The sequence below is a fragment of the Excalfactoria chinensis genome, chromosome 5 (genome assembly GCF_039878825.1).
Source record: "Excalfactoria chinensis isolate bCotChi1 chromosome 5, bCotChi1.hap2, whole genome shotgun sequence".
NCBI lineage: Eukaryota > Metazoa > Chordata > Aves > Galliformes > Phasianidae > Excalfactoria > Excalfactoria chinensis.
The window spans coordinates 3,946,972-3,973,751 of record NC_092829.1 but is presented as its reverse complement, the minus strand read 5'-3'; the positions used below and the strand labels follow the sequence as shown (position 1 = coordinate 3,973,751).

Here is a 26,780-nt window from a genome sequence, read left to right as displayed (position 1 = left end):
CCCTGGGAGCTCAGTCCGGCCACATGCCTCAGAGCAGGGCCGACGCCGCGGCCATGGAGGCCCAGGGCAGCTGAGGGGGGCCGAAGGGTGGGGCCGAAGTGTGGGGCTGGGGAGCCTGTGACGTCACAGTGCGTCACAATGCGGGGCTGGCATCGAGGCCATCAGCAGGCAGCGCTGCTCCACTTTGGCCTGGGCCAGCGGTGAGTGCAGCAGCAGGGGGAAAGCTGTGCTGGGCCGGGCGCAAACAGCGGCCCGTGAGGGCTTTGGGAGCCTGCAGTGCGGGCAGCGAGCGTTCAGGGCACCCTGTGAGCGGCTCTCGGGGCAGTCAGCAGCAGCGCCGGCCTCAGCCCCCCGCTTCCTTTCAGCTCCCTCGGCCCCGCTCCTACCTGAGCCCACGCGCTGCGGCTCCCGGCCCCGCTCCCCAGCCGTGCGCGAGCTCCCACCCAGCCCCACTGATCTCCCCTCTCTCCTCTCTTTCAGATCATGGCTTTGGCGTTTTTCTTCGCCTTGTTGGCGCAGAGAGTGTCTTTTGTTGGTGATGAGTTGGATGCAGAAACGCTTGAACGCATGCGTCAGCGTGAGGTGTTTCTGCAAGAGCAGATGACACAGCAGTGGCTGTACATAGAGAACTTGGAGAAGAGCAGGATGGGCATTCGAGCCCTGCTGTTCTCTCCATTATCCTATTGGAAAATTTGGAATGTCATTCTTTTTCTGGTTCTATTGTTCTGCTTCACAAGGAAGATCTATAAAAAGTTCCAGGACATTCGAAGCAGCACTGACGAGGAGAGCTCCGTCAGTAAGATGGAGCAGCAGGAGCCGGAGCAGCAGCAGGAGGAAGAGGAGGATCTTCTCTTTGCTGATTTGATCTGGCCAGTCCGAACCCATCAAACCAACTGCAGAGAGGTGCATTTGCTGTTCAGTAGCCTCATCGATATCTGCCAAAACATCTTGGTAGATACTTTTTATCCAGTACCGGAGTGTCCCATCGGGGTGGGCAGTGTCTACGAAGGCTGGTATCCTGCTGAGAACATACCCGTCTTCTGCCTGCTTGTGCCACTGATGGCTCCCCATGGGCACGTTTTCCGCCTGGATCTGGGCACCACAGGGCAACTGCCAGCAAGGAACTCCCGTATCCGCGTACATCTGGAATGCACGTGCGGGAGGGAGCAGCAGATGGGTATGCGGTGCTTCCTCCACAGCTCCAAGAAACAGCTGAGAAATCAGCACCCCAGCCTCCTAAAGGAGCTCTGCACTGACTCCTACCTAGATGTGGAGAAGACTGCCCGCTGGTTCCAGGCACTGATCAAAGATGCCTGGGATCGCATGCGCTTTCCAGAAGAGTGCGAACTTAATGTGGAGGAGTCTGGCCGCTCCTGCAGGCTTTCTGTGACAGATTTTTACAAACAAGTCTTCCTCGTTAACATATTGTTTGGCGTCCAGCAAGACAATACAGACATCTTTCTGAGCAGCCAGGAGATAGAGGCTGGTAAAATTCCCAGCACGACCTGGCCACAGAGTTGTGCGGTGGCAGAGGTGAAGTTCTTCCAGCATGTAGCCACCCGTGCCGAGGAGAGCAATTTCTATGTCAGATATATGCAAGTGTGTGCCTATATCCTGGCGGGCCTCAATTTTTCTACCTGTGAATTGAAGACCATGCTCATGCAGCTCCTGACTGCCATCCCTTTGGAAAGCTGGCAAGGGAAATATTTTCTGCAGCGGATGGATGACATCTTGCACTACCTGCGATGCTGCGTGGAGGTGAATCGCCTGAACCATTTCTTCATAGGAAATGAGGACGTGCCTGCGGAGATTATCTTGCCGCAGGAATTCCAAGTGTCCAAACCGCTCAACCTCTTCGAGTACCTGGTCAATAGTCCGGTCAGACAAAAACAGGCGCTGGAGGAGGTGGATGAGCTGCAAGATCGGCTCGCAAGCCTGCTGATCTATGGGAAATGAGAGATGCCCACATGTCCCACAGATGAGCACTCTGGACACGGAGAAGACGCCACTCAGCAGGCAGTGGGAATTGCTCCTGAATTTGTTCTCCACAACAAACCAACAGTGCGGTAGGCAGTGTGCTGAACTGAATATGCATGAGGGAGCAGCTGGTGTGAAACAATGCTGTCCTTCCTCCACCTCCCTGAGGACCACCTGGGAGAGAGGAGGTGCTCAGCCTCCTACAAACTCTCCAGGTTATGGAGAAAACTGCGACCTGGTTCCAGGAACTGGTGAGAACGGCCTGTCTGGATATGCATCAAGTGACAACAGTGCAGCGTGAGTTGCTGCCCTCCAACTGATTCTGCAAGCTCCGGCTGACAACCACCTCTTGCAGAGTCGTCTGGATTGAGCTCAGGCCTGGGGTACAGCACGAGGAATTGGACACATTTCTGTCCTTTGAGTAGGCTGGGGCTGTCATTATCAGCAGCACGAGGAGGCCACAGAGATGTGCTGCAGCAGGCACACACTTCTTTGGGAAACATCCGCTACAGCAGACTACGTCTGATGGATTTCAAAAGAAGCTGCTTACTAAAGGCAGCATTTGGGGGTATAGCAAGACCATGAAGACATCTATCCGAGCAGCCAGGAGACAGAGACAGCAACACCCCTATCCTGGTAGCCACCGGCATTTCTGCATATGCCATGTTAGTCCAGACTTCGAGATGCCGGGGCCACATGGAGTGAAGAGGAATTGTCTCCGGCCACACTGAAAATATGGTTAATGTAGATCAGAAAAAAATTATTTCATCGATGTATATGTTTTAATAAAATTTAGTAAACATTTAAAAACAAACAAAAACAGCAGTACGAGTGCCCTTCCATTTGGTAGAACTAATGCATCATCTTCTGGATCAACAGCAGTGGCTGCGGTTCTTAGTGAGATCCCGTGGGGTTTGACAGAGATGTACACACAGAGATCGCTGTCTCCCTGGGAGCTCAGTCCGGCCACATGCCTCAGAGCAGGGCCGACGCCGCGGCCATGGAGGCCCAGGGCAGCTGAGGGGGGCCGAAGGGTGGGGCCGAAGTGTGGGGCTGGGGAGCCTGTGACGTCACAGTGCGTCACAATGCGGGGCTGGCATCGAGGCCATCAGCAGGCAGCGCTGCTCCACTTTGGCCTGGGCCAGCGGTGAGTGCAGCAGCAGGGGGAAAGCTGTGCTGGGCCGGGCGCAAACAGCGGCCCGTGAGGGCTTTGGGAGCCTGCAGTGCGGGCAGCGAGCGTTCAGGGCACCCTGTGAGCGGCTCTCGGGGCAGTCAGCAGCAGCGCCGGCCTCAGCCCCCCGCTTCCTTTCAGCTCCCTCGGCCCCGCTCCTACCTGAGCCCACGCGCTGCGGCTCCCGGCCCCGCTCCCCAGCCGTGCGCGAGCTCCCACCCAGCCCCACTGATCTCCCCTCTCTCCTCTCTTTCAGATCATGGCTTTGGCGTTTTTCTTCGCCTTGTTGGCGCAGAGAGTGTCTTTTGTTGGTGATGAGTTGGATGCAGAAACGCTTGAACGCATGCGTCAGCGTGAGGTGTTTCTGCAAGAGCAGATGACACAGCAGTGGCTGTACATAGAGAACTTGGAGAAGAGCAGGATGGGCATTCGAGCCCTGCTGTTCTCTCCATTATCCTATTGGAAAATTTGGAATGTCATTCTTTTTCTGGTTCTATTGTTCTGCTTCACAAGGAAGATCTATAAAAAGTTCCAGGACATTCGAAGCAGCACTGACGAGGAGAGCTCCGTCAGTAAGATGGAGCAGCAGGAGCCGGAGCAGCAGCAGGAGGAAGAGGAGGATCTTCTCTTTGCTGATTTGATCTGGCCAGTCCGAACCCATCAAACCAACTGCAGAGAGGTGCATTTGCTGTTCAGTAGCCTCATCGATATCTGCCAAAACATCTTGGTAGATACTTTTTATCCAGTACCGGAGTGTCCCATCGGGGTGGGCAGTGTCTACGAAGGCTGGTATCCTGCTGAGAACATACCCGTCTTCTGCCTGCTTGTGCCACTGATGGCTCCCCATGGGCACGTTTTCCGCCTGGATCTGGGCACCACAGGGCAACTGCCAGCAAGGAACTCCCGTATCCGCGTACATCTGGAATGCACGTGCGGGAGGGAGCAGCAGATGGGTATGCGGTGCTTCCTCCACAGCTCCAAGAAACAGCTGAGAAATCAGCACCCCAGCCTCCTAAAGGAGCTCTGCACTGACTCCTACCTAGATGTGGAGAAGACTGCCCGCTGGTTCCAGGCACTGATCAAAGATGCCTGGGATCGCATGCGCTTTCCAGAAGAGTGCGAACTTAATGTGGAGGAGTCTGGCCGCTCCTGCAGGCTTTCTGTGACAGATTTTTACAAACAAGTCTTCCTCGTTAACATATTGTTTGGCGTCCAGCAAGACCATACAGACATCTTTCTGAGCAGCCAGGAGATAGAGGCTGGTAAAATTCCCAGCACGACCTGGCCACAGAGTTGTGCGGTGGCAGAGGTGAAGTTCTTCCAGCATGTAGCCACCCGTGCCGAGGAGAGCAATTTCTATGTCAGATATATGCAAGTGTGTGCCTATATCCTGGCGGGCCTCAATTTTTCTACCTGTGAATTGAAGACCATGCTCATGCAGCTCCTGACTGCCATCCCTTTGGAAAGCTGGCAAGGGAAATATTTTCTGCAGCGGATGGATGACATCTTGCACTACCTGCGATGCTGCGTGGAGGTGAATCGCCTGAACCATTTCTTCATAGGAAATGAGGACGTGCCTGCGGAGATTATCTTGCCGCAGGAATTCCAAGTGTCCAAACCGCTCAACCTCTTCGAGTACCTGGTCAATAGTCCGGTCAGACAAAAACAGGCGCTGGAGGAGGTGGATGAGCTGCAAGATCGGCTCGCAAGCCTGCTGATCTATGGGAAATGAGAGATGCCCACATGTCCCACAGATGAGCACTCTGGACACGGAGAAGACGCCACTCAGCAGGCAGTGGGAATTGCTCCTGAATTTGTTCTCCACAACAAACCAACAGTGCGGTAGGCAGTGTGCTGAACTGAATATGCATGAGGGAGCAGCTGGTGTGAAACAATGCTGTCCTTCCTCCACCTCCCTGAGGACCACCTGGGAGAGAGGAGGTGCTCAGCCTCCTACAAACTCTCCAGGTTATGGAGAAAACTGCAGCCTGGTTCCAGAACTGGTGAGAACGGCCTGTCTGGATATGCATCAAGTGACAACAGTGCAGCGTGAGTTGCTGCCCTCCAACTGATTCTGCAAGCTCCGGCTGACAACCACCTCTTGCAGAGTCGTCTGGATTGAGCTCAGGCCTGGGGTACAGCACGAGGAATTGGACACATTTCTGTCCTTTGAGTAGGCTGGGGCTGTCATTATCAGCAGCACGAGGAGGCCACAGAGATGTGCTGCAGCAGGCACACACTTCTTTGGGAAACATCCGCTACAGCAGACTACGTCTGATGGATTTCAAAAGAAGCTGCTTACTAAAGGCAGCATTTGGGAGTATAGCAAGACCATGAAGACATCTATCCGAGCAGCCAGGAGACAGAGACAGCAACACCCCTATCCTGGTAGCCACCGGCATTTCTGCATATGCCATGTTAGTCCAGACTTCGAGATGCCGGGGGCCACATGGAGTGAAGAGGAATTGTCTCCGGCCACACTGAAAATATGGTTAATGTAGATCAGAAAAAAATTATTTCATCGATGTATATGTTTTAATAAAATTTAGTAAACATTTAAAAACAAACAAAAACAGCAGTACGAGTGCCCTTCCATTTGGTAGAACTAATGCAATCATCTTCTGGATCAACAGCAGTGGCTGCGGTTCTTAGTGAGATCCCGTGGGGTTTGACAGAGATGTACACACAGAGATCGCTGTCTCCCTGGGAGCTCAGTCCGGCCACATGCCTCAGAGCAGGGGCCGACGCCGCGGCCATGGAGGCCCAGGGGCAGCTGAGGGGGGGCCGAAGGGGTGGGGCCGAAGTGTGGGGCTGGGGAGCCTGTGACGTCACAGTGCGTCACAATGCGGGGCTGGGCATCGAGGCCATCAGCAGGCAGCGCTGCTCCACTTTGGCCTGGGCCAGCGGTGAGTGCAGCAGCAGGGGGAAAGCTGTGCTGGGCCGGGCGCAAACAGCGGCCCGTGAGGGCTTTGGGGAGCCTGCAGTGCGGGCAGCGAGCGCTCAGGGCACCCTGTGAGCGGCTCTCGGGGCAGTCAGCAGCAGCGCCGGCCTCAGCCCCCCCGCTTCCTTTCAGCTCCCTCGGCCCCGCTCCTACCTGAGCCCACGCGCTGCGGCTCCCGGCCCCGCTCCCCAGCCGTGCGCGAGCTCCCCACCCAGCCCCACTGATCTCCTCCTCTCTCCTCTCTTTCAGATCATGGCTTTGGCGTTTTTCTTCGCCTTGTTGGCGCAGAGAGTGTCTTTTGTTGGTGATGAGTTGGATGCAGAAACGCTTGAACGCATGCGTCAGCGTGAGGTGTTTCTGCAAGAGCAGATGACACAGCAGTGGCTGTACATAGAGAACTTGGAGAAGAGCAGGATGGGCATTCGAGCCCTGCTGTTCTCTCCATTATCCTATTGGAAAATTTGGAATGTCATTCTTTTTCTGGTTCTATTGTTCTGCTTCACAAGGAAGATCTATAAAAAGTTCCAGGACATTCGAAGCTAGCACTGACGAGGGAGAGCTCCGTCAGTAAGATGGAGCAGCAGGAGCCGGAGCAGCAGCAGGAGGAAGAGGAGGATCTTCTCTTTGCTGATTGATCTGGCCAGTCCGAACCCATCAAACCAACTGCAGAGAGGTGCATTTGCTGTTCAGTAGCCTCATCGATATCTGCCAAAACATCTTGGTAGATACTTTTTATCCAGTACCCGGAGTGTCCCATCGGGGGTGGGCAGTGTCTACGAAGGCTGGTATCCTGCTGAGAACATACCCGTCTTCTGCCTGCTTGTGCCACTGATGGCTCCCCATGGGCACGTTTTCCCGCCTGGATCTGGGCACCACAGGGCAACTGCCAGCAAGGAACTCCCGTATCCGCGTACATCTGGGAATGCACGTGCGGGAGGGAGCAGCAGATGGGTATGCGGTGCTTCCTCCACAGCTCCAAGAAACAGCTGAGAAATCAGCACCCCAGCCTCCTAAAGGAGCTCTGCACTGACTCCTACCTAGATGTGGAGAAGACTGCCCGCTGGTTCCAGGCACTGATCAAAGATGCCTGGGATCGCATGCGCTTTCCAGAAGAGTGCGAACTTAATGTGGAGGAGTCTGGTGCCGCTCCTGCAGGCTTTCTGTGACAGATTTTTACAAACAAGTCTTCCTCGTTAACATATTGTTTGGCGTCCAGCAAGACAATACAGACATCTTTCTGAGCAGCCAGGAGATAGAGGCTGGTAAAATTCCCAGCACGACCTGGCCACAGAGTTGTGCGGTTGGGCAGAGGTGAAGTTCTTCGCAGCATGTAGCCACCCGTGCCGAGGAGAGCAATTTCTTATGTCAGATATATGCAAGTGTGTGGCCTATATCCTGGCGGGCCTCAATTTTTCTACCTGTGAATTGAAGACCATGCTCATGCAGCTCCTGACTGCCATCCCTTTGGAAAGCTGGCAAGGGAAATATTTTCTGCAGCGGATGGATGACATCTTGCACTACCTGCGCTGCTGCGTGGAGGTGAATCGTCTGAACCATTTCTTCATAGGAAATGAGGACGTGCCTGCGGAGATTATCTTGCCGCAGGAATTCCGAGCGTCCAAACCGCTCAACCTCTTCGAGTACCTGGTCAATAGTCCGGTCAGACAAAAACAGGCGCTGGAGGAGGTGGATGAGCTGCAAGATCGGCTCGCAAGCCTGCTGATCTATGGGAAATGAGAGATGCCCACATGTCCCACAGATGAGCACTCTGGACACGGAGAAGACGCCACTCAGCAGGCAGTGGGAATTGCTCCTGAATTTGTTCTCCACAACAAACCAACAGTGCGGTAGGCAGTGTGCTGAACTGAATATGCATGAGGGAGCAGCTGGTGTGAAACAATGCTGTCCTTCCTCCACCTCCCTGAGGACCACCTGGGAGAGAGGAGGTGCTCAGCCTCCTACAAACTCTCCAGGTTATGGAGAAAACTGCAGCCTGGTTCCAGAACTGGTGAGAACGGCCTGTCTGGATATGCATCAAGTGACAACAGTGCAGCGTGAGTTGCTGCCCTCCAACTGATTCTGCAAGCTCCGGCTGACAACCACCTCTTGCAGAGTCGTCTGGATTGAGCTCAGGCCTGGGGTACAGCACGAGGAATTGGACACATTTCTGTCCTTTGAGTAGGCTGGGGCTGTCATTATCAGCAGCACGAGGAGAGGCCACAGAGATGTGCTGCAGCAGGCACACACTTCTTTGGGAAACATCCGCTACAGCAGACTACGTCTGATGGATTTCAAAGAAGCTGCTTACTAAAGGCAGCATTTGGGAGTATAGCAAGACCATGAAGACATCTATCCGAGCAGCCAGGAGACAGAGACAGCAACACCCCTATCCTGGTAGCCACCGGCATTTCTGCATATGCCATGTTAGTCCAGACTTCGAGATGCCGGGGCCACATGGAGTGAAGAGGAATTGTCTCCGGCCACACTGAAAATATGGTTAATGTAGATCAGAAAAAAATTATTTCATCGATGTATATGTTTTAATAAAATTTAGTAAACATTTAAAAACAAACAAAAACAGCAGTACGAGTTGCCCTTCCATTTGGTAGAACTAATGCATCATCTTCTGGATCAACAGCAGTGGCTGCGGGTTCTTAGTGAGATCCCGTGGGGTTTGACAGAGATGTACACACAGAGATCGCTGTCTCCCTGGGAGCTCAGTCCGGCCACGTGCCTCAGAGCAGGTGCCGACGCTCGGCCATGGAGACCCAGGGCAGCTGAGGGGGGGCTCGAAGGGTGGGGCCGAAGTGTGGGGCTGGGGAGCCTGTGACGTCACAGTGCGTCACAATGCGGGGCTGGCATCGAGGCCATCAGCAGGCAGCGCTGCTCCACTTTGGCCTGGGCCAGCGGTGAGTGCAGCAGCAGGGGGAAAGCTGTGCTGGGCCGGGCGCAAACAGCGGCCTCGTGAGGGCTTTGGGAGCCTGCAGTGCGGGCAGGCGAGCGCTCAGGGCACCCTGTGAGCGGCTCTCGGGGCAGTCAGCAGCAGCGCCGGGCCTCAGCCCCCCCGCTTCCTTTCAGCTCCCTCGGCCCCGCTCCTACCTGAGCCCACGCGCTGCGGCTCCCGGCCCCGCTCCCCAGCCGTGCGCGAGCTCCCACCCAGCCCCACTGATCTCCCCTCTCTCCTCTCTTTCAGATCATGGCTTTGGCGTTTTCTTCGCCTTGTTGGCGCAGAGAGTGTCTTTTTGTTGGTGATGAGTTGGATGCAGAAACGCTTGAACGCATGCGTCAGCGTGAGGTGTTTCTGCAAGAGCAGATGACACAGCAGTGGCTGTACATAGAGAACTTGGAGAAGAGCAGGATGGGCATTCGAGCCCTGCTGTTCTCTCCATTATCCTATTGGAAAATTTGGAATGTCATTCTTTTTCTGGTTCTATTGTTCTGCTTCACAAGGAAGATCTATAAAAAGTTCCAGGACATTCGAAGCAGCACTGACGAGGAGAGCTCCGTCAGTAAGATGGAGCAGCAGGAGCCGGAGCAGCAGCAGGAGGAAGAGGAGGATCTTCTCTTTGCTGATTTGATCTGGCCAGTCCGAACCCATCAAACCAACTGCAGAGAGGTGCATTTGCTGTTCAGTAGCCTCATCGATATCTGCCAAAACATCTTGGTAGATACTTTTTATCCAGTACCGGAGTGTCCCATCGGGGTGGGCAGTGTCTACGAAGGCTGGTATCCTGCTGAGAACATACCCGTCTTCTGCCTGCTTGTGCCACTGATGGCTCCCCATGGGCACGTTTTCCGCCTGGATCTGGGCACCACAGGGCAACTGCCAGCAAGGAACTCCCGTATCCGCGTACATCTGGAATGCACAGTGCGGGAGGGAGCAGCAGATGGGGTATGCGGTGCTTCCTCCACAGCTCCAAGAAACAGCTGAGAAATCAGCACCCCAGCCTCCTAAAGGAGCTCTGCACTGACTCCTACCTAGATGTGGAGAAGACTGCCCGCTGGTTCCAGGCACTGATCAAAGATGCCTGGGATCGCATGCGCTTTCCAGAAGAGTGCGAACTTAATGTGGAGGAGTCTGGCCGCTCCTGCAGGCTTTCTGTGACAGATTTTTACAAACAAGTCTTCCTCGTTAACATATTGTTTGGCGTCCAGCAAGACAATACAGACATCTTTCTGAGCAGCCAGGAGATAGAGGCTGGTAAAAATTCCCAGCACGACCTGGCCACAGAGTTGTGCGGTGGCAGAGGTGAAGTTCTTCCAGCATGTAGCCACCCGTGCCGAGGAGAGCAATTTCTATGTCAGATATATGCAAGTGTTGTGCCTATATCCTGGCGGGCCTCAATTTTTCTACCTGTGAATTGAAGACCATGCTCATGCAGCTCCTGACTGCCATCCCTTTGGAAAGCTGGCAAGGGAAATATTTTCTGCAGCGGATGGATGACATCTTGCACTACCTGCGCTGCTGCGTGGAGGTGAATCGTCTGAACCATTTCTTCATAGGAAATGAGGACGTGCCTGCGGAGATTATCTTGCCGCAGGAATTCCGAGCGTCCAAACCGCATCAACCTCTTCGAGTACCTGGTCAATAGTCCGGTCAGACAAAAACAGGCGCTGGAGGAGGTGGATGAGCTGCAAGATCGGCTCGCAAGCCTGCTGATCTATGGGAAATGAGAGATGCCCACATGTCCCACAGATGAGCACTCTGGACACGGAGAAGACGCCACTCAGCAGGCAGTGGGAATTGCTCCTGAATTTGTTCTCCACAACAAACCAACAGTGCGGTAGGCAGTGTGCTGAACTGAATATGCATGAGGGAGCAGCTGGTGTGAAACAATGCTGTCCCTTCCTCCACCTCCCTGAGGACCACCTGGGAGAGAGGAGGTGCTCAGCCTCCTACAAACTCTCCAGGTTATGGAGGAAAACTGCAGCCTGGTTCCAGAACTGGTGAGAACGCGCTGTCTGGATATGCATCAAGTGACAACAGTGCAGCGTGAGTTGCTGCCCTCCAACTGATTCTGCAAGCTCGCGGCTGACAACCACCTCTTGCAGAGTCGTCTGGATTGAGCTCAGGCCTGGGGTACAGCACGAGGAATTGGACACATTTCTGTCCTTTGAGTAGGCTGGGGCTGTCATTATCAGCAGCACGAGGAGGCCACAGAGATGTGCTGCAGCAGGCACACACTTCTTTGGGAAACATCCGCTACAGCAGACTACGTCTGATGGATTTCAAAAGAAGCTGCTTACTAAAGGCAGCATTTGGGAGTATAGCAAGACCATGAAGACATCTATCCGAGCAGCCAGGAGACAGAGACAGCAACACCCCTATCCTGGTAGCCACCGGCATTTCTGCATATGCCATGTTAGTCCAGACTTCGAGATGCCGGGGCCACATGGAGTGAAGAGGAATTGTCTCCGGCCACACTGAAAATATGGTTAATGTAGATCAGAAAAAAATTATTTCATCGATGTATATGTTTTAATAAAATTTAGTAAACATTTAAAAACAAACAAAAACAGCAGTACGAGTGCCCTTCCATTTGGTAGAACTAATGCATCATCTTCTGGATCAACAGCAGTGGCTGCGGTTCTTAGTGAGATCCCGTGGGGTTTGACAGAGATGTACACACAGAGATCGCTGTCTCCCTGGGAGCTCAGTCCGGCCACATGCCTCAGAGCAGGGCCGACGCCGCGGCCATGGAGGCCCAGGGCAGCTGAGGGGGGCCGAAGGGTGGGGGCCGAAGTGTGGGGCTGGGGAGCCTGTGACGTCACAGGTGCGTCACAATGCGGGGCTGGCATCGAGGCCATCAGCAGGCAGCGCTGCTCCACTTTGGCCTGGGGCCAGCGGTGGTGCAGCAGCAGGGGGAAAGCTGTGCTGGCCGGGCGCAAACAGCGGCCCGTGAGGGCTTTGGGAGCCTGCAGTGCGGGCAGCGAGCGCTCAGGGCACCCTGTGAGCGGCTCTCGGGGCAGTCAGCAGCAGCGCCCGGCCTCAGCCCCCCGCTTCCTTTCAGCTCCCTCGGCCCCGCTCCTACCCTGAGCCCACGCGCTGCGGCTCCCGGCCCCGCTCCCCAGCCGTGCGCGAGCTCCCACCCAGCCCCACTGATCTCCCCTCTCTCCTCTCTTTCAGATCATGGCTTTGGCGTTTTTTCTTCGCCTTGTTGGCGCAGAGAGTGTCTTTTGTTGGTGATGAGTTGGATGCAGAAACGCTTGAACGCATGCGTCAGCGTGAGGTGTTTCTGCAAGAGCAGATGACACAGCAGTGGCTGTACATAGAGAACTTGGAGAAGAGCAGGATGGGCATTCGAGCCCTGCTGTTCTCTCCATTATCCTATTGGAAAATTTGGAATGTCATTCTTTTTCTGGTTCTATTGTTCTGCTTCACAAGGAAGATCTATAAAAAGTTCCAGGACATTCGAAGCAGCACTGACGAGGAGAGCTCCGTCAGTAAGATGGAGCAGCAGGAGCCGGAGCAGCAGCAGGAGGAAGAGGAGGATCTTCTCTTTGCTGATTTGATCTGGCCAGTCCGAACCCATCAAACCAACTGCAGAGAGGTGCATTTGCTGTTCAGTAGCCTCATCGATATCTGCCAAAACATCTTGGTAGATACTTTTTATCCAGTACCGGAGTGTCCCATCGGGGTGGGCAGTGTCTACGAAGGCTGGTATCCTGCTGAGAACATACCCGTCTTCTGCCTGCTTGTGCACTGATGGCTCCCCATGGGCACGTTTTCCGCCTGGATCTGGGCACCACAGGGCAACTGCCAGCAAGGAACTCCCGTATCCGCGTACATCTGGAATGCACGTGCGGGAGGGAGCAGCAGATGGGGTATGCGGTGCTTCCTCCACAGCTCCAAGAAACAGCTGAGAAATCAGCACCCCAGCCTCCTAAAGGAGCTCTGCACTGACTCCTACCTAGATGTGGAGGAAGGACTGCCCGCTGGTTCCAGGCACTGATCAAAGATGCCTGGGATCGCATGCGCTTTCCAGAAGAGTGCGAACTTAATGTGGAGGAGTCTGGCCGCTCCTGCAGGCTTTCTGTGACAGATTTTTTACAAACAAGTCTTCCTCGTTAACATATTGTTTGGCGTCTCAGCAAGACAATACAGACATCTTTCTGAGCAGCCAGGAGATAGAGGCTGGTAAAATTCCCAGCACGACCTGGCCACAGAGTTGTGCGGTGGCAGAGGTGAAGTTCTTCCAGCATGTAGCCACCCGTGCCGAGGAGAGCAATTTCTATGTCAGATATATGCAAGTGTGTGCCTATATCCTGGCGGGCCTCAATTTTTCTACCTGTGAATTGAAGACCATGCTCATGCAGCTCCTGACTGCCATCCCTTTGGAAAGCTGGCAAGGGAAATATTTTCTGCAGCGGATGGATGACATCTTGCACTACCTGCGCTGCTGCGTGGAGGTGAATCGTCTGAACCATTTCTTCATAGGAAATGAGGACGTGCCTGCGGAGATTATCTTGCCGCAGGAATTCCGAGCGTCCAAAACCGCTCAACCTCTTCGAGTACCTGGTCAATAGTCCGGTCAGACAAAAACAGGCGCTGGAGGAGGTGGATGAGCTGCAAGATCGGCTCGCAAGCCTGCTGATCTATGGGAAAATGAGAGATGCCCACATGTCCCACAGATGAGCACTCTGGACACGGAGAAGACGCCACTCAGCAGGCAGTGGGAATTGCTCCTGAATTTGTTCTCCACAACAAACCAACAGTGCGGTAGGCAGTGTGCTGAACTGAATATGCATGAGGGAGCAGCTGGTGTGAAACAATGCTGTCCTTCCTCCACCTCCCTGAGGACACCTGGGAGAGAGGAGGTGCTCAGCCTCCTACAAACTCTCCAGGTTATGGAGAAAACTGCAGCCTGGTTCCAGAACTGGTGAGAACGGCCTGTCTGGATATGCATCAAGTGACAACAGTGCAGCGTGAGTTGCTGCCCTCCAACTGATTCTGCAAGCTCCGGCTGACAACCACCTCTTGCAGAGTCGTCTGGATTGAGCTCAGGCCTGGGGTACAGCACGAGGAATTGGACACATTTCTGTCCTTTGAGTAGGCTGGGGCTGTCATTATCAGCAGCACGAGGAGGCCACAGAGATGTGCTGCAGCAGGCACACACTTCTTTGGGAAACATCCGCTACAGCAGACTACGTCTGATGGATTTCAAAAGAAGCTGCTTACTAAAGGCAGCATTTGGGAGTATAGCAAGACCATGAAGACATCTATCCGAGCAGCCAGGAGACAGAGACAGCAACACCCCTATCCTGGTAGCCACCGGCATTTCTGCAATATGCCATGTTAGTCCAGACTTCGAGATGCCGGGGCCACATGGAGTGAAGAGGAATTGTCTCCGGCCACACTGAAAATATGGTTAATGTAGATCAGAAAAAAATTATTTCATCGATGTATATGTTTTAATAAAATTTAGTAAACATTTAAAAACAAACAAAAACAGCAGTACGAGTGCCCTTCCATTTGGTAGAACTAATGCATCATCTTCTGGATCAACAGCAGTGGCTGCGGTTCTTAGTGAGATCCCGTGGGGTTTGACAGAGATGTACACACAGAGATCGCTGTCTCCCTGGGGAGCTCAGTCCGGCCACGTGCCTCAGAGCAGGGCCGACGCCTCGGCCATGGAGACCCAGGGCAGCTGAGGGGGGGCCGAAGGGTGGGGCCGAAGTGTGGGGGCTGGGGAGCCTGTGACGTCACAGTGCGTCACAATGCGGGGCTGGCATCGAGGCCATCAGCAGGCAGCGCTGCTCCACTTTGGCCTGGGCCAGCGGTGAGTGCAGCAGCAGGGGGAAAGCTGTGCTGGGCCGGGCGCAAACAGCGGCCCGTGAGGGCTTTGGGAGCCTGCAGTGCGGGCAGCGAGCGCTCAGGGCACCCTGTGAGCGGCTCTCGGGGCAGTCAGCAGCAGCGCCGGCCTCAGCCCCCCGCTTCCTTTCAGCTCCCTCGGCCCCGCTCCTACCTGAGCCCACGCGCTGCGGCTCCCGGCCCCGCTCCCCCAGCCGTGCGCGAGCTCCCACCCAGCCCCACTGATCTCCCCTCTCTCCTCTCTTTCAGATCATGGCATTTGGCGTTTTTCTTCGCCTTGTTGGCGCAGAGAGGTGTCTTTTGTTGGTGATGAGTTGGATGCAGAAACGCTTGAACGCATGCGTCAGCGTGAGGTGTTTCTGCAAGAGCAGATGACACAGCAGTGGCTGTACATAGAGAACTTGGAGAAGAGCAGGATGGGCATTCGAGCCCTGCTGTTCTCTCCATTATCCTATTGGAAAATTTGGAATGTCATTCTTTTTCTGGTTCTATTGTTCTGCTTCACAAGGAAGATCTATAAAAAGTTCCAGGACATTCGAAGCAGCACTGACGAGGAGAGCTCCGTCAGTAAGATGGAGCAGCAGGAGCCGGAGCAGCAGCAGGAGGAAGAGGAGGATCTTCTCTTTGCTGATTTGATCTGGCCAGTCCGAACCCATCAAACCAACTGCAGAGAGGTGCATTTGCTGTTCAGTAGCCTCATCGATATCTGCCAAAACATCTTGGTAGATACTTTTTATCCAGTACCGGAGTGTCCCATCGGGGTGGGCAGTGTCTACGAAGGCTGGTATCCTGCTGAGAACATACCCGTCTTCTGCCTGCTTGTGCCACTGATGGCTCACCCATGGGCACGTTTTCCGCCTGGATCTGGGCACCACAGGGCAACTGCCAGCAAGGAACTCCCGTATCCGCGTACATCTGGAATGCACGTGCGGGAGGGAGCAGCAGATGGGTATGCGGTGCTTCCTCCACAGCTCCAAGAAACAGCTGAGAAATCAGCACCCCAGCCTCCTAAAGGAGCTCTGCACTGACTCCTACCTAGATGTGGAGAAGACTGCCCGCTGGTTCCAGGCACTGATCAAAGATGCCTGGGATCGCATGCGCTTTCCAGAAGAGTGCGAACTTAATGTGGAGGAGTCTGGCCGCTCCTGCAGGCTTTCTGTGACAGATTTTTACAAACAAGTCTTCCTCGTTAACATATTGTTTGGCGTCCAGCAAGACAATACAGACATCTTTCTGAGCAGCCAGGAGATTAGAGGCCTGGGTAAAATTCCCAGCACGACCTGGCCACAGAGTTGTTGCGGTGGCAGAGGTGAAGTTCTTCCAGCATGTAGCCACCCGTGCCGAGGAGAGCAATTTCTATGTCAGATATATGCAAGTGTGTGCCTATATCCTGGCGGGGCCTCAATTTTTCTACCTGTGAATTGAAGACCATGCTCATGCAGCTCCTGACTGCCATCCCTTTGGAAAGCCTGGCAAGGGGAAATATTTTCTGCAGCGGATGGATGACATCTTGCACTACCTGCGCTGCTGCGTGGAGGTGAATCGTCTGAACCATTTCTTCATAGGAAATGAGGACGTGCCTGCGGAGATTATCTTGCCGCAGGAATTCCGAGCGTCCAAACCGCTCAACCTCTTCGAGTACCTGGTCAATAGTCCGGTCAGACAAAAACAGGCGCTGGAGGAGGTGGATGAGCTGCAAGATCGGCTCGCAAGCCTGCTGATCTATGGGAAATGAGAGATGCCCACATGTCCCGACAGATGAGCACTCTGGACACGGAGAAGACGCCACTCAGCAGGCAGTGGGAATTGCTCCTGAATTTGTTCTCCACAACAAACCAACAGTGCGGTAGGCAGTGTGCTGAACTGAATATGCATGAGGGAGCAGCTGGTGTGAAACAATGCTGTCCTTCCTCCACCTCCCTGAGGGACCACCTGGGAGAGAGGAGGTGCTCAGCCTCCTACAAACTCTCCAGGTTATGGAGAAAACTGCAGCCTGGTTCCAGAACTGGTGAGAACGGCCTGTCTGGATATGCATCAAGTGACAACAGTGCAGCGTGAGTTGCTGCCCTCCAACTGATTCTGCAAGCTCCGGCTGACAACCACCTCTTGCAGAGTCGTCTGGATTGAGCTCAGGCCTGGGGTACAGCACGAGGAATTGGACAACATTTCTGTCCTTTGAGTAGGCTGGGGGCTGTCATTATCAGCAGCACGAGGAGGCCACAGAGATGTGCTGCAGCAGGCACACACTTCTTTGGGAAACATCCGGCTACAGCAGACTACGTCTGATGGATTTCAAAAGAAGCTGCTTACTAAAGGGCAGCATTTGGGAGTATAGCAAGACCATGAAGACATCTATCCGAGCAGCCAGGGAGACAGAGACAGCAACACCCCTATCCTGGTAGCCACCGGCATTTCTGCATATGCCATGTTAGTCCAGACTTCGAGATGCCGGGGCCACATGGAGTGAAGAGGAATTGTCTCCGGCCACACTGAAAATATGGTTAATGTAGATCAGAAAAAAATTATTTCATCGATGTATATGTTTTAATAAAATTTAGTAAACATTTAAAAACAAACAAAAACAGCAGTACGAGTGCCCTTCCATTTGGTAGAACTAATGCATCATCTTCTGGATCAACAGCAGTGGCTGCGGTTACCCTGGGAGCTCAGTCCGGCCACGTGCCTCAGAGCAGGGCCGACGCCTCGGCCATGGAGACCCAGGGCAGCTGAGGGGGGCCGAAGGGTGGGGCCGAAGTGTGGGGCTGGGGAGCCTGTGACGTCACAGTGCGTCACAATGCGGGGCTGGCATCGAGGCCATCAGCAGGCAGCGCTGCTCCACTTTGGCCTGGGCCAGCGGTGAGTGCAGCAGCAGGGGGAAAGCTGTGCTGGGCCGGGCGCAAACAGCGGCCCGTGAGGGCTTTGGGAGCCTGCAGTGCGGGCAGCGAGCGCTCAGGGCACCCTGTGAGCGGCTCTCGGGGCAGTCAGCAGCAGCGCCGGCCTCAGCCCCCCGCTTCCTTTCAGCTCCCTCGGCCCCGCTCCTACCTGAGCCCACGCGCTGCGGCTCCCGGCCCCGCTCCCCAGCCGTGCGCGAGCTCCCACCCAGCCCCACTGATCTCCCCTCTCTCCTCTCTTTCAGATCATGGCTTTGGCGTTTTTCTTCGCCTTGTTGGCGCAGAGAGTGTCTTTTGTTGGTGATGAGTTGGATGCAGAAACGCTTGAACGCATGCGTCAGCGTGAGGTGTTTCTGCAAGAGCAGATGACACAGCAGTGGCTGTACATAGAGAACTTGGAGAAGAGCAGGATGGGCATTCGAGCCCTGCTGTTCTCTCCATTATCCTATTGGAAAATTTGGAATGTCATTCTTTTTCTGGTTCTATTGTTCTGCTTCACAAGGAAGATCTATAAAAAGTTCCAGGACATTCGAAGCAGCACTGACGAGGAGAGCTCCGTCAGTAAGATGGAGCAGCAGGAGCCGGAGCAGCAGCAGGAGGAAGAGGAGGATCTTCTCTTTGCTGATTTGATCTGGCCAGTCCGAACCCATCAAACCAACTGCAGAGAGGTGCATTTGCTGTTCAGTAGCCTCATCGATATCTGCCAAAACATCTTGGTAGATACTTTTTATCCAGTACCGGAGTGTCCCATCGGGGTGGGCAGTGTCTACGAAGGCTGGTATCCTGCTGAGAACATACCCGTCTTCTGCCTGCTTGTGCCACTGATGGCTCCCCATGGGCACGTTTTCCGCCTGGATCTGGGCACCACAGGGCAACTGCCAGCAAGGAACTCCCGTATCCGCGTACATCTGGAATGCACGTGCGGGAGGGAGCAGCAGATGGGTATGCGGTGCTTCCTCCACAGCTCCAAGAAACAGCTGAGAAATCAGCACCCCAGCCTCCTAAAGGAGCTCTGCACTGACTCCTACCTAGATGTGGAGAAGACTGCCCGCTGGTTCCAGGCACTGATCAAAGATGCCTGGGATCGCATGCGCTTTCCAGAAGAGTGCGAACTTAATGTGGAGGAGTCTGGCCGCTCCTGCAGGCTTTCTGTGACAGATTTTTACAAACAAGTCTTCCTCGTTAACATATTGTTTGGCGTCCAGCAAGACAATACAGACATCTTTCTGAGCAGCCAGGAGATAGAGGCTGGTAAAATTCCCAGCACGACCTGGCCACAGAGTTGTGCGGTGGCAGAGGTGAAGTTCTTCCAGCATGTAGCCACCCGTGCCGAGGAGAGCAATTTCTATGTCAGATATATGCAAGTGTGTGCCTATATCCTGGCGGGCCTCAATTTTTCTACCTGTGAATTGAAGACCATGCTCATGCAGCTCCTGACTGCCATCCCTTTGGAAAGCTGGCAAGGGAAATATTTTCTGCAGCGGATGGATGACATCTTGCACTACCTGCGCTGCTGCGTGGAGGTGAATCGTCTGAACCATTTCTTCATAGGAAATGAGGACGTGCCTGCGGAGATTATCTTGCCGCAGGAATTCCGAGCGTCCAAACCGCTCAACCTCTTCGAGTACCTGGTCAATAGTCCGGTCAGACAAAAACAGGCGCTGGAGGAGGTGGATGAGCTGCAAGATCGGCTCGCAAGCCTGCTGATCTATGGGAAATGAGAGATGCCCACATGTCCCACAGATGAGCACTCTGGACACGGAGAAGACGCCACTCAGCAGGCAGTGGGAATTGCTCCTGAATTTGTTCTCCACAACAAACCAACAGTGCGGTAGGCAGTGTGCTGAACTGAATATGCATGAGGGAGCAGCTGGTGTGAAACAATGCTGTCCTTCCTCCACCTCCCTGAGGACCACCTGGGAGAGAGGAGGTGCTCAGCCTCCTACAAACTCTCCAGGTTATGGAGAAAACTGCAGCCTGGTTCCAGAACTGGTGAGAACGGCCTGTCTGGATATGCATCAAGTGACAACAGTGCAGCGTGAGTTGCTGCCCTCCAACTGATTCTGCAAGCTCCGGCTGACAACCACCTCTTGCAGAGTCGTCTGGATTGAGCTCAGGCCTGGGGTACAGCACGAGGAATTGGACACATTTCTGTCCTTTGAGTAGGCTGGGGCTGTCATTATCAGCAGCACGAGGAGGCCACAGAGATGTGCTGCAGCAGGCACACACTTCTTTGGGAAACATCCGCTACAGCAGACTACGTCTGATGGATTTCAAAAGAAGCTGCTTACTAAAGGCAGCATTTGGGAGTATAGCAAGACCATGAAGACATCTATCCGAGCAGCCAGGAGACAGAGACAGCAACACCCCTATCCTGGTAGCCACCGGCATTTCTGCATATGCCATGTTAGTCCAGACTTCGAGATGCCGGGGCCACATGGAGTGAAGAGGAATTGTCTCCGGCCACACTGAAAATATGGTTAATGTAGATCAGAAAAAAATTATTTCATCGATGTATATGTTTTAATAAAATTTAGTAAACATTTAAAAACAAACAAAAACAGCAGTACGAGTGCCCTTCCATTTGGTAGAACTAATGCATCATCTTCTGGATCAACAGCAGTGGCTGCGGTTCTTAGTGAGATCCCGTGGGGTTTGACAGAGATGTACACACAGAGATCGCTGTCTCCCTGGGAGCTCAGTCCGGCCACGTGCCTCAGAGCAGGGCCGACGCCTCGGCCATGGAGACCCAGGGCAGCTGAGGGGGGCCGAAGGGTGGGGCCGAAGTGTGGGGCTGGGGAGCCTGTGACGTCACAGTGCGTCACAATGCGGGGCTGGCATCGAGGCCATCAGCAGGCAGCGCTGCTCCACTTTGGCCTGGGCCAGCGGTGAGTGCAGCAGCAGGGGGAAAGCTGTGCTGGGCCGGGCGCAAACAGCGGCCCGTGAGGGCTTTGGGAGCCTGCAGTGCGGGCAGCGAGCGCTCAGGGCACCCTGTGAGCGGCTCTCGGGGCAGTCAGCAGCAGCGCCGGCCTCAGCCCCCCGCTTCCTTTCAGCTCCCTCGGCCCCGCTCCTACCTGAGCCCACGCGCTGCGGCTCCCGGCCCCGCTCCCCAGCCGTGCGCGAGCTCCCACCCAGCCCCACTGATCTCCCCTCTCTCCTCTCTTTCAGATCATGGCTTTGGCGTTTTTCTTCGCCTTGTTGGCGCAGAGAGTGTCTTTTGTTGGTGATGAGTTGGATGCAGAAACGCTTGAACGCATGCGTCAGCGTGAGGTGTTTCTGCAAGAGCAGATGACACAGCAGTGGCTGTACATAGAGAACTTGGAGAAGAGCAGGATGGGCATTCGAGCCCTGCTGTTCTCTCCATTATCCTATTGGAAAATTTGGAATGTCATTCTTTTTCTGGTTCTATTGTTCTGCTTCACAAGGAAGATCTATAAAAAGTTCCAGGACATTCGAAGCAGCACTGACGAGGAGAGCTCCGTCAGTAAGATGGAGCAGCAGGAGCCGGAGCAGCAGCAGGAGGAAGAGGAGGATCTTCTCTTTGCTGATTTGATCTGGCCAGTCCGAACCCATCAAACCAACTGCAGAGAGGTGCATTTGCTGTTCAGTAGCCTCATCGATATCTGCCAAAACATCTTGGTAGATACTTTTTATCCAGTACCGGAGTGTCCCATCGGGGTGGGCAGTGTCTACGAAGGCTGGTATCCTGCTGAGAACATACCCGTCTTCTGCCTGCTTGTGCCACTGATGGCTCCCCATGGGCACGTTTTCCGCCTGGATCTGGGCACCACAGGGCAACTGCCAGCAAGGAACTCCCGTATCCGCGTACATCTGGAATGCACGTGCGGGAGGGAGCAGCAGATGGGTATGCGGTGCTTCCTCCACAGCTCCAAGAAACAGCTGAGAAATCAGCACCCCAGCCTCCTAAAGGAGCTCTGCACTGACTCCTACCTAGATGTGGAGAAGACTGCCCGCTGGTTCCAGGCACTGATCAAAGATGCCTGGGATCGCATGCGCTTTCCAGAAGAGTGCGAACTTAATGTGGAGGAGTCTGGCCGCTCCTGCAGGCTTTCTGTGACAGATTTTTACAAACAAGTCTTCCTCGTTAACATATTGTTTGGCGTCCAGCAAGACAATACAGACATCTTTCTGAGCAGCCAGGAGATAGAGGCTGGTAAAATTCCCAGCACGACCTGGCCACAGAGTTGTGCGGTGGCAGAGGTGAAGTTCTTCCAGCATGTAGCCGCCCGTGCCGAGGAGAGCAATTTCTATGTCAGATATATGCAAGTGTGTGCCTATATCCTGGCGGGCCTCAATTTTTCTACCTGTGAATTGAAGACCATGCTCATGCAGCTCCTGACTGCCATCCCTTTGGAAAGCTGGCAAGGGAAATATTTTCTGCAGCGGATGGATGACATCTTGCACTACCTGCGATGCTGCGTGGAGGTGAATCGCCTGAACCATTTCTTCATAGGAAATGAGGACGTGCCTGCGGAGATTATCTTGCCGCAGGAATTCCAAGTGTCCAAACCGCTCAACCTCTTCGAGTACCTGGTCAATAGTCCGGTCAGACAAAAACAGGCGCTGGAGGAGGTGGATGAGCTGCAAGATCGGCTCGCAAGCCTGCTGATCTATGGGAAATGAGAGATGCCCACATGTCCCACAGATGAGCACTCTGGACACGGAGAAGACGCCACTCAGCAGGCAGTGGGAATTGCTCCTGAATTTGTTCTCCACAACAAACCAACAGTGCGGTAGGCAGTGTGCTGAACTGAATATGCATGAGGGAGCAGCTGGTGTGAAACAATGCTGTCCTTCCTCCACCTCCCTGAGGACCACCTGGGAGAGAGGAGGTGCTCAGCCTCCTACAAACTCTCCAGGTTATGGAGAAAACTGCAGCCTGGTTCCAGAACTGGTGAGAACGGCCTGTCTGGATATGCATCAAGTGACAACAGTGCAGCGTGAGTTGCTGCCCTCCAACTGATTCTGCAAGCTCCGGCTGACAACCACCTCTTGCAGAGTCGTCTGGATTGAGCTCAGGCCTGGGGTACAGCACGAGGAATTGGACACATTTCTGTCCTTTGAGTAGGCTGGGGCTGTCATTATCAGCAGCACGAGGAGGCCACAGAGATGCGCTGCAGCAGGCACACACTTCTTTGGGAAACATCCGCTACAGCAGACTACGTCTGATGGATTTCAAAAGAAGCTGCTTACTAAAGGCAGCATTTGGGAGTATAGCAAGACCATGAAGACATCTATCCGAGCAGCCAGGAGACAGAGACAGCAACACCCCTATCCTGGTAGCCACCGGCATTTCTGCATATGCCATGTTAGTCCAGACTTCGAGATGCCGGGGCCACATGGAGTGAAGAGGAATTGTCTCCGGCCACACTGAAAATATGGTTAATGTAGATCAGAAAAAAATTATTTCATCGATGTATATGTTTTAATAAAATTTAGTAAACATTTAAAAACAAACAAAAACAGCAGTACGAGTGCCCTTCCATTTGGTAGAACTAATGCATCATCTTCTGGATCAACAGCAGTGGCTGCGGTTCTTAGTGAGATCCCGTGGGGTTTGACAGAGATGTACACACAGAGATCGCTGTCTCCCTGGGAGCTCAGTCCGGCCACGTGCCTCAGAGCAGGGCCGACGTTGCGGCCATGGAGACCCAGGGCAGCTGAGGGGGGCTCAAGTGTGGGGCCGAAGTGTGGGGCTGGGGCGCCTGTGACGTCACAGTGCGTCACAATGCGGGGCTGGCATCGAGGCCATCAGCAGGCAGTGCTGCTCCACTTTGGCCTGGGCCAGCGGTGAGTGCAGCAGCAGGGGGAAGGCTGTGCTGGGCCGGTTGCAAACAGCGGCCCGCGAGGGCTTTGGGAGCCTGCAGTGCCGGCAGCGAGCGCTCAGGGCACCCTGTGAGCGGCTCTCGGGGCAGTCAGCAGCAGCGCCGGCCTCAGCCCCCCGCTTCCTTTCAGCTCCCTCGGCCCCGCTCCTACCTGAGCCCACGCACTGCGGCTCCCGGCCCCGCTCCCCCAGCCGTGCGCGAGCTCCCACCCAGCCCCACTGATCTCCCCTCTCTCCTCTCTTTCAGATCATGGCTTTGGCGTTTTTCTTCGCCTTGTTGGCGCAGAGAGTGTCTTTTGTTGGTGATGTGTCGGATGCGGAAACACTTGAACGCATGCGTCAGCGTGAGGTGTTTCTGCAAGAGCAGATGACACAGCAGTGGCTGTACATAGAGAACTTGGAGAAGAGCAGGATGGGCTTTCGAGCCCTGCTGTTCTCTCCATTATCCTATTGGAAAATTTGGACTCTCCTTTTTCTTCTGGTTCTATTGTTCTGCTTCACAAGGAAGATCTATGAAAAGTTCCAGGACATTCGAAGCAGCACTGACGAGGAGAGCTCCGTCAGTAAGATGGAGCAGCAGGAGCCGGAGCAGCAGCAGGAGGAAGAGGAGGATCTTCTCTTTGCTGATTTGATCTGGCCAGTCCGAACCCATCAAACCAACTGCAGAGAGGTGCATTTGCTGTTCAGTAGCCTCATCGATATCTGCCAAAACATCTTGGTAGATACTTTTTATCCAGTACCGGAGTGTCCCATCGGGGTGGGCAGTGTCTACGAAGGCTGGTATCCTGCTGAGAACATACCCGTCTTCTGCCTGCTTGTGCCACTGATGGCTCCCCATGGGCACGTTTTCCGCCTGGATCTGGGCACCACAGGGCAACTGCCAGCAAGGAACTCCCGTATCCGCGTACATCTGGAATGCACGTGCGGGAGGGAGCAGCAGATGGGTATGCGGTGCTTCCTCCACAGCTCCAAGAAACAGCTGAGAAATCAGCACCCCAGCCTCCTAAAGGAGCTCTGCACTGACTCCTACCTAGATGTGGAGAAGACTGCCCGCTGGTTCCAGGCACTGATCAAAGATGCCTGGGATCGCATGCGTTTTCCAGAGGAGTGCAGACTTTATGTGGAGGAGACCGGCCGCTCCTGCAGGCTTTCTGTGACAGATTTTTACAAACAAGTCTTCCTCGTTAACATATTGTTTGGCATCCAGCAAGACAATACAGACATCTTTCTGAGCAGCCAGGAGATAGAGGCTGGTAAAATTCCCAGCACGACCTGGCCACAGAGTTGTGCGGTGGCAGAGGTGAAGTTCTTCCAGCACGTAGCTGCCCGTGCCGAGGAGAGCAATGTCTATGTCAGATATATGCAAGTGGGTGCCTATATCCTGGCGGGCCTCAACTTTTCTATCTACGAACTGAAGACCATGCTCATGCAGCTCCTGAGTGCCATCCCTTTGGAAAGCTGGCAGGGGAAGTATTTTCTGCAGCGGATGGATGACATCTTGCACTACCTGCGCTGCTGCGTGGAGGTGAATCGTCTGAACCATTTCTTCATAGGAAATGAGGACGTGCCCGCGGAGATTATCTTGCCGCAGGAATTCCGAGCGTCCAAACCGCTCAACCTCTTCGAGTACCTGGTCAATAGTCCGGTCAGACAAAAACAGGCGCTGGAGGAGGTGGATGAGCTGCAAGATCGGCTCGCAAGCCTGCTGATCTATGGGAAATGAGAGATGCCCACATGTCCCACAGATGAGCACTCTGGACACGGAGAAGACGCCACTCAGCAGGCAGTGGGAATTGTTCCTGAATTTGTTCTCCACAAGAAATCCACTGTGGAGTAACCACAGTGCTGCAGCGAATGTGAACAAGGGAGCAGCTGGGGCTAGACGTGCTGTGCTTCCTCCACCACCCTGAGGACCAGCTGAGGAGAGAGCAGATGCCCAGCCTCCTACAAACCCTCTGCAACAACTCCTACCCAGACATGGAGAAAACTGCATAAAATTGCAGTGCACTTGTCCCACAGATGAGCACGCTGGACATGGAGAAGACACCACTCAGCAGGGAGTGGGAACTGCTCCCAAATGTCTTCTCCACACTGGGGCGGCCAGACCCCATGGCAATGAAGAGGGTGCTGCGTGGACTCTTGAAGCAGAGACTCCTCAGACCACCTGGGCAGACAGCACCCGGCATCTCAAAGTGAGCCTGTTTGCCCTGGGAACATCTTCCTCTATAAACACAGGCAACGGAAGGCGTGCTTGAAGAAACTGTGCTGAAGAAGTAGAGCACAAAGTATTTTGTGACTTGTAGAAATACCACTTTTCAGTAGCGTATTTTAGAATTTCAGTTGTTGAATTCTGTGTTTAATTCTCACTGTTCAAACTCAAATCTTTTTTAATTGTTGTCAGTAATATGGGTGTAGTATTATAGACTAGAAGGCATGTTGTAAGGCTATTCTGTTTTGATAATAATTGTAATAAACATACTTTTTTGTAACTTTACATGGGTTATAGAGTTTGATTCAGCACATCAAAATCCTCTGCCCATAACTCTTTGTCAAAGAAAGCAGGAGTAGGGTGCTGACTGCTCGGCTGCCACAGAATTGGGTAGCGTGCTGTAGAAAAGGTGACCACTGCTCTCCCACCTCCTCCCACACACAGTGGTGGCGCTCTTCCTCACTTTGGCAGCTCTGGGTGTTTCTGAGACCCTGAGTATTTTGGGTAAAGGTTTTTAAGCTTTCAGTAATCGTCCATCAAATGAGCTGTATGTGTCTGAGTGCTGCAGAAGCCCAGGCTTCTTTCTGCTTGCAGTTGGACTGCAGAATGCAGCCATTTCTTCCATGACGTGCAAACTGACCAGAGTCCAGCTTGCCTACTCCAGCAGCTTGGCAGAATCCTCTTGAAACTGGGGTCAGGTGCTCTCCACACATCTTCCACAGCAGTGTTTTGCCATCTTTTTCACACAGAAGCTTTTCACCCAGAGGGTGGTGACGCACTATGAGGGGTTGCCCAAGGAGGCTGTGGATGCCCCATCCCTGGAGTCATTCAAGGCCAGGCTGGATATGGCTCCGGGCAGCCTTGTCTCATGGTTAGTGACCCTGCACATAACAGTGGGGTTGAAACCAGAAAACATCATTATGGTCCTTCTCAA

General features: G+C 53.9%; 5 protein-coding genes across 5 annotated transcripts; all 5 read left to right on the top strand.

The window, feature by feature from the left end:
• Positions 1 to 483: 483 nt before the first annotated feature.
• Positions 484 to 1,956, top strand: LOC140253568 (inositol 1,4,5-trisphosphate receptor-interacting protein-like 1). Its single transcript, XM_072339247.1, has one exon. The coding sequence runs from the start codon at positions 484 to 486 to the stop codon at positions 1,954 to 1,956; it is 1,473 nt and encodes a 490-aa protein (XP_072195348.1).
• A 1,451-nt stretch (positions 1,957 to 3,407) lies between these two features.
• On the top strand, positions 3,408 to 4,880 carry LOC140253567 (inositol 1,4,5-trisphosphate receptor-interacting protein-like 1). The gene has a single exon (XM_072339246.1). The coding sequence runs from the start codon at positions 3,408 to 3,410 to the stop codon at positions 4,878 to 4,880; it is 1,473 nt and encodes a 490-aa protein (XP_072195347.1).
• Positions 4,881 to 18,040: 13,160 nt separating this feature from the next.
• On the top strand, positions 18,041 to 19,513 carry LOC140253565 (inositol 1,4,5-trisphosphate receptor-interacting protein-like 1). The gene has a single exon (XM_072339244.1). It carries the CDS (start codon positions 18,041 to 18,043, stop codon positions 19,511 to 19,513), a length of 1,473 nt encoding a protein of 490 aa, XP_072195345.1.
• Positions 19,514 to 20,963: 1,450 nt separating this feature from the next.
• On the top strand, positions 20,964 to 22,436 carry LOC140253529 (inositol 1,4,5-trisphosphate receptor-interacting protein-like 1). The gene has a single exon (XM_072339176.1). The coding sequence runs from the start codon at positions 20,964 to 20,966 to the stop codon at positions 22,434 to 22,436; it is 1,473 nt and encodes a 490-aa protein (XP_072195277.1).
• A 1,105-nt stretch (positions 22,437 to 23,541) lies between these two features.
• Positions 23,542 to 25,360, top strand: LOC140252553 (inositol 1,4,5-trisphosphate receptor-interacting protein-like 1). The gene is made up of 3 exons (XM_072337389.1): positions 23,542 to 23,603; positions 24,142 to 24,200; positions 24,279 to 25,360. Exons 1-3 carry the CDS (start codon positions 23,542 to 23,544, stop codon positions 25,358 to 25,360), a joined length of 1,203 nt encoding a protein of 400 aa, XP_072193490.1.
• The last annotated feature ends 1,420 nt before the right edge of the window (positions 25,361 to 26,780 follow it).